Source organism: Trichoderma evansii (genome assembly GCF_050947405.1).
Source record: "Trichoderma evansii strain SZMC 28006 chromosome Unknown GGI43scaffold_13, whole genome shotgun sequence".
Taxonomy (NCBI): domain Eukaryota; kingdom Fungi; phylum Ascomycota; class Sordariomycetes; order Hypocreales; family Hypocreaceae; genus Trichoderma; species Trichoderma evansii.
Genome location: NW_028145193.1, coordinates 1,700 through 8,775, shown reverse-complemented (window position 1 = coordinate 8,775; position 7,076 = coordinate 1,700). Strand labels below are relative to the sequence as shown.

Sequence of the window (7,076 nt, the reverse complement as noted above, 5' to 3'; positions counted from 1 at the left end):
GCATGCCTCCCTCACGTGCATACAGTGGATTGCCATACCAAAATGAGTTTTTGCCCTTCTATCTAGAAGAGAGGCGATTCCAGATCTGGCAGGTTTCTATTCCTCAGATCTGCGCGGATCGAGATAATTGTGCAGCTAGCCAGATGCACGTTAATCCTGTAGACTTTTACGGTGGACAATGAGCTTCATCGAGCCATTCCTCCTTCGTATCAAGCCACACCCTGCCTCTCAGGCCGCACGGGCCAAAAATTATCGACCTATACTGCGGCTCGCTGCAAAATAACAAGAGAGGGCTGCTGCCTAGGTAGAAGGGCTACTATTGGCACCCGGCTATTATGTCCTTTACCCTCTCTCCCTCGGTTGAAAGGTTGCTCCCACTTCACCATGCCCCTCCCCAGACCTGTGTCTTACATCGATTACTCCGTATATTAAAAGAGAAAGTGTTCGGCTATTTCCACTGCTTGCTAGGAGCCGTACAAATTGCATTGATACGCGCTGAGTGTCTTCCCACTCTCTCGGGATCACCTGCAGTTGCTACTGCAACCCGGAAAGTGCTATTCTCGCCCTAGTGGCCTGCATCTGGCGAACAAGATCTTCTTCTCGCACCTCAAGACTAGATAGTTCCAACCTAATTATTGATTTGTAGAACAGAGAAAAACATCATAACACACAGGGGGAGCAGACATCACATGTCCACGCGCTTCAATCCCCGCGACAAGACTATTCCTCCCATCCGTCTGGGAAACACGACGGCCCTCTTGCTGCTTGACAACCAGCTCGGGTTTCGCAACACCAGCTTTTGGGGTACGAGTACCTCCAACCCCAACTACGAAAGGAACGTGACAGCGCTTCTAGACAAGTTCCGAGACCTCATTGACACTTATGGGCGAGGGCAGCGTCCATGAATCATCCACGTGCAGCACATATCGGTCTGGATCGACAGCCCCATGCACCCGTCTCACAAGGGGCCCTACGGCACCGACGGCCATGAAAAGCGCGGCATAGACTTTCTAGAGTTTGCGGCCCCAAGGATCCTTCAAAACGGAAAGCTCGAGCTGGTGTATACCTTTGATGAGCTGCCTCCGCCACAGACAGAAGAAGAGCGCGCCAAGATGCAAAACTGGCCACCATCGGATGAGATTCTCATGACCAAGCACGGCCACAGCGCCTTCATCAACACGCTACTGGAGCACCTTCTCAACAAGAGAGGTATCAAGACACTTCTCATAGCCGGCATGCAGACAGATGGGGCCGCCAGACGGCCGTTCGCTTGGCTCACAACCTCGCGCTTGTTGGGAAATGGGGTGGCAGAGGAAACGTTGCCGATGCGCCAGAATCAGCCATTTGGACCGATGGAAGATCGTTGTTTGTGACAAGAGGACGATGTGACGCCGCTTGAGGGCGAAGAGGCGGTGGATGGTCATCTCGTTGATATGCCAAGAATCGTCTTGATTGGCGATGCTACTCGGACATTTGGCAAGGCTGGAGTTGATGCCGAGATTATTCATGCCGTGCACCTTGAGAGCTTGAGAGACTTTGCAGAGGTTCGGTTAACTGGAGAGGTGTTGAGTGCTTTGCAATAGGCTCAAGTATGAATAGTCCTTACCATGCCCATATAGGTTACAGCGTTTCCCTCTGCATAGTAATAAATTAAAGATTAAACCAAAGCGGGTTATAACATTGCTGGCGACCTGACAGCTCATTTTCAGTAAGCCAACTCTCTGCTGGCAGTAGTAAGTATAGCTTATAGTAAGTAAGTAAAAAGCGCTAAGTGAGGCTCTAGTATTGTCAGAGACAATAGTGGATATATATAATTTTATCCGCTCGCGATTTGAGTCTTAAGGCGGAATTTCCGAGGCGGATGTCATCTGCCGGGGCTCATGACTGTCACGCATAGTATAACCATAACGTCAAAAGTGGAAAAGTGAAGCCCCACTATTATCTCCGACAATACTAGGTATATATAATCTCTGCGTGATGGTAAGTTATTTTGAAGTTAGTTGTTCAACGTTGGACTATTCCTATTATTGGCAAGATGGAGTAGCAGGATGGGTATTGGAAGTTCTAGAGCAGTGGTGTATTGGATCACTCCAAGTGCTTACACACTCGCTGCCCTATATAAGTCCTGCTGCTGCTACCACGCACTTGGAAAACCAAACGCATACGCTCTTTACAAACTAAATTGCATTTAATCCTGCAGCCCAGCCGCCATAAGAAACTTATTTAGTGTAGCCATTTTAACTGCTTCCGTGGCTGCCCAGGAGTCATGTTTTAAAGCGATATTCAAACCTAAACTGTCTCCCAAAGCCAAAATCCTTTCAAACAAAACCTCAGCCAGCTTCATACATTAAATCGGTCAATAGTCTAATATTAATATCCATACGCCTCATTTCATCGTCTTAGTAGCTACAGAAAACAACATTATCAAGTCTGTGAGTTCATGTCCAGAGCTGAATCCTTTAATACATAAGTTTAACTTATCTGTTTATAAGTTCACGCAGCTGTTCTTTACAATCTTCCTTTTATCCCTTACAGAGGCGGGCATACACAGTATAGATAGTTAACATCTCCTGGCGTAATCATTGATACCTTTAATTTTAATAGCATTACGATCAATAAGGGAGAAGATACAGCTACTATCGAAGCAGGCGTGTTAGCTAGGAATCTGGCACAAAAGCTCTTTAACAATAGTAACTTTTATAGTAGGTAAATCCTCTTGTCATACAATTTCATTTGTGAAAAATATTAATCAGCGCCCTGATTAGCTTACCTGGCGTAGATAACATTAGTATCATGTCAGCGTTCAGTCTGACCGGCTTGTCAGACGTATCCTATGCAACAGGCATGGGTTCAGACACCATTGTCTCAGTGCGAACAGTGCTCGCCAACGGTCAACTCATCACTGTTTCAGAAGAAGAAAATCCGGAGCTGTTTTAAGCAGTCCAAGGTGCCGGGATCTATATGGGATTCATTACAGAAATAACAATTAAGACTTTCCCTCTTGAGCTCCTTAACCCGGGAAAGGATGGGAAGGGCGCAATCTATTCGGCCAGTGTCTCCTACAAGCTCTCACTTCTAGAGGAGGTATAGCCGCACATAATGCAATTATCCATAAAAAGGCCCCAATAGGGGGCCTGACTTTAATAGGACCCAACGGAACAGACACAAACAATATCATCATTTCAACCTCAATGACTTATTTAGGTTCCGACGAGGAGGCACAAGAATCTTACAAGCCCCTGTTCACTGTGCCTAACTCAGGTGTGTTACACACACGCCCGAACTTTACAGACATAAACGCTGGCGCAATCGTCTTTGAGAGCGATGATGATTACAAGCTCCTGGATGTCGTTTATACGCCGAATGGAATTCCACCATTGTCAAACATCCAAGCCATGGTCGAGGTACTTAAAGAGATGTACGAGAAGGTCCCAGGCTGCACCATGTGCATGGCTGGTTTTGACTTTGGCGAGGTTTTAACTCCACCAAGCACAAAACGCCCAGAAACTGCAGTTATACATGCCGGCTGCCCCACCAATCTGTTAGGTTCCCACCCGAACTGCACTTTTCTGCAAGCCCCTCATATTTTTTTTTACTAACTAAGCTCGTTTAGTGAGTTCCTCACTTGGTTCCCGAATCGTAAGGACACGGAAGTAGCATTAGAATTAACAAACAAGGGAATAGACGCCTACCTGGCAAACCAGCCATCGCAGCGTTACCAATCCTTTTTTCAACGAGACCTCCCCTCCATGTACAGCTCGAAACAGCACTTTGACAGGCTCCATGCCCTCAAGGTTAAATATGATCCTCACGGGCGCTTCACGGACCTTTTCTTGCATTTATAAATCCATGAATTCAACTTGTCCTTAAATGGTACTTTTAAGGAGCATATCAAGATAGTAACTTTTCTATAGTTTTTTAAAGTTGCTTAGCTAATTATACCATCTCGCCTATGGGTTATATACACTATTAATAGTTCAATTTTCCTAGCACCTAGGGTATTATAATTAACGCTTATAATCATAACAATAAGCTTACAGGGCGCGATATTATATTTTTAATAAGGGTTTTAAATGTTTTCCAAGAGCAAGGATATAAATTAATAATATTAAGAATCTTATACTTATACACAGCTACCTTATAATATATATAAATATATATTAAAAGCTACTTTATTAAGACTCCATGTTTTTATATTATAAAAGAATATAATTAGGCAAGCAGCTAATAGTATATTATTTAAGCTAAAGCTTGAAAAAAGAAAAGGTTACTGTTTAATATTAAATTAAAAGGGATATCCTAATAATTCCCAGGCAAAGCCTTAACCTTCTTAATTAGAAAGTTATTCTAATAGGGAATTATTAAAACGCTAGGCTAATTAGTATTAGCGCTACTTTTAAGTCTTATAACCCGACCTTAAGCTAGGTTTTCCTGTTATAATTATCCCCCCTTTAATAAAATTATTTTAATCTTTTATACTAGTTTTTCCTATAACTTATATACTTCTTATTATATTCTTATAAGTTATAATTAAGTGCTTCTTTTATTAATTAATACCAGGGCGTTAAAGGAACTATAGTTTCTTATATTTTTAATAAGTAATATTAAAGTATTATTTATTACTTTTTAAAATTAAAAAAGCTTTAATAGCTTTTTATTAAAATATAAATAATTATAAAAGTATATATTTTAATACTCTTTTTTATTTAATTATTTTTTTTTAATAATAATAATAACTTTGTTTTATATAATTTTAAATAATATAAAAAAACTGTTTTAAATTAATATTAAAAGTATTATTATAATTATTTTACTTGTAATTAATAATATATATATTATTTTTAATTTATTATAAAAGCTAATAATAATATTTTAAAAAATTATTTTTAAAATAATTATTTTATAATAATAATACTTGTAAATTATAAATAATTTAATTTTATTTTCATTTATTATATTTAATAAATATATTTAAAAAATAATTATATTTTATATATATAAACATTCTTTTTTTTTAAATAAAAAATTATTAATTTTTTTATACTTAGTTCTTTTATTTTGTTATAGATTATAGCTTTTTAACAAGTAATATTAATAATAAAATACTAGGAGGTTAAGTTTTAAAATAATAGCTTTTATAAATTAACTTATTTAAAATTATTAAACAAGAGCTATAAAATTAAATATATTATAAATAACTTTTTTAATATATATAAAATTAAAAGCTTATATTAAATAAAAAGTTAAATGCTTAGTTTTATATTTTCTTTTTATTTTTAAAAAATATTATAATAATTAAATAAGAATTATTTAAGATAATAAGTAATATAAATAAATATTAAATAATATTAAATTCTTTTTATATTATATATTTATAAAACTAAGGTTTTATAATTTTATAATATAATTATTATCCTAGTTATTTTATACATTATATAATTATATATATTATTTACTATTATTAAGCTATAGTTATTTGTAAATTAAATATAAATAAAAATAAAAAATAATATTATTAAATATTTTATATTATTATAATAATATTAAATTAAATTCATATACTATATTAATATAATTATTAAATTTTATTTTATCTGTAATTATTATATAATAAAAATAATTAATTAAATATAATTATTAGTTATTTATAAAGTAAAAAATAAATTTAAAAAAATAGCTAAGTATTATAATATTATTAATAATAATATAATAACCTGGTTACTAGATTCTTAAATACAATTAATAATATAAAAGAATTCTTAAGGAATAAACTTAAAGTCTAGGTTTATATTAGTAAATAAGTTAAAAAATTTATAAGTAATAGTAATAAGTAATAGTAATTAGTTACTATTAAAGTTAATAAAACTTAATAAGTTATACTTTAACTTTATTATAATTAGTATATTAATAATTAGTTATTTAAGTTATTTTAATAAGTATAAGAAATTTAATTATATATATTTAATTAAATATTTATTTTTAATATATTTAATAATTAAATATATTAAATAATATTTAACTTACTTAATAATTAAATTTATTAAGTAATATATAATTAAAAAAATAGTTTTATTTTAATTTATTTTTACTTATTTTATAAGCCTGTTATTATAATTATAAAAGTTAAGTTATAATATAATATTTTTTTTTTATTAATTGTATTTTTAAAATCTTATTTTTTATAACTTATACTTTTTATTACTTATATAAATAATTTTTTTTTTTTATAATTTTATTAAGCTAATATAATAGCTAATAATAAATATAAATATTTTAAATTTTTTTTAAATTTTATAATATAATATATTAAAGTATTTTATATTACTTATACTATTAATTATAAAATTTTATTTTTATTATAAAAAATATAATTATAAGTGTTTTATATTTAAATTAAATTTTTTATACTATTCTTAATATATTTATTTTTCATAAATAAATTATAAAACTTTTAATTTATTAATTATTTAATTTAATAAAATAATAAATAAAAAAGCTAATTTTAATTTTAAATTAAAATAAATTAAAAAAAATATAATTTAAAATAAATATATATATAAAATATTTTTATATTTAAAAAAAAAATAATTTATAAAAATAAAAAAAATAATTAAATATAAAATTAAAAATTTAAAAAAAATTAAAATATATTAAAAAAAAAAAGTATAAAATATAAAAAACTATTATTTTTTAAATTAAAATATTACAGTTTAATATATGTTTTTTTAAAACTAGCCCTGTTTTTTTAAAATAAGTAAATTTTTTAAAAAGTTTAAAAATAAATCTGTTTTTATTAAAAAAAATTTTAAATTTTAATAAAGTTTTTTTATAAAAGCTATTATATTTATAAAATTTTTAATAAGTTCTTATATTTCTTTTTTTTCTTTTTCTTTTTTTTATTATATTTTATAATATTATTTTTTATTTTTTTTAATTTTTATAATATTAATATTTTTAATTTTATATTTTTTTTTTTTAATAATAATTTTATTTTAAATAATTTCTTTAATATTTTTATTAATTAATATTTTTTTTAATAATAATATATAAAAAATTAAATATATAAGTTTTTTTTA

General features: G+C 30.6%; 1 protein-coding gene across 1 annotated transcript; it reads left to right on the top strand.

Annotated features, from left to right (window-relative positions):
• Positions 1 to 349: 349 nt before the first annotated feature.
• Positions 350 to 1,620, top strand: GGI43DRAFT_407678 (uncharacterized protein). The gene has a single exon (XM_083206259.1). The coding sequence runs from the start codon at positions 948 to 950 to the stop codon at positions 1,371 to 1,373; it is 426 nt and encodes a 141-aa protein (XP_083059371.1). The 5' UTR covers positions 350 to 947; the 3' UTR covers positions 1,374 to 1,620.
• The last annotated feature ends 5,456 nt before the right edge of the window (positions 1,621 to 7,076 follow it).

Excerpts from the sequence above, each read along its gene's own strand:
- GGI43DRAFT_407678 (XM_083206259.1), top strand. The coding sequence starts at position 948 with ATGCACCCGTCTCACAAGGGGCCCTACGGCACCGACGGCCATGAAAAG.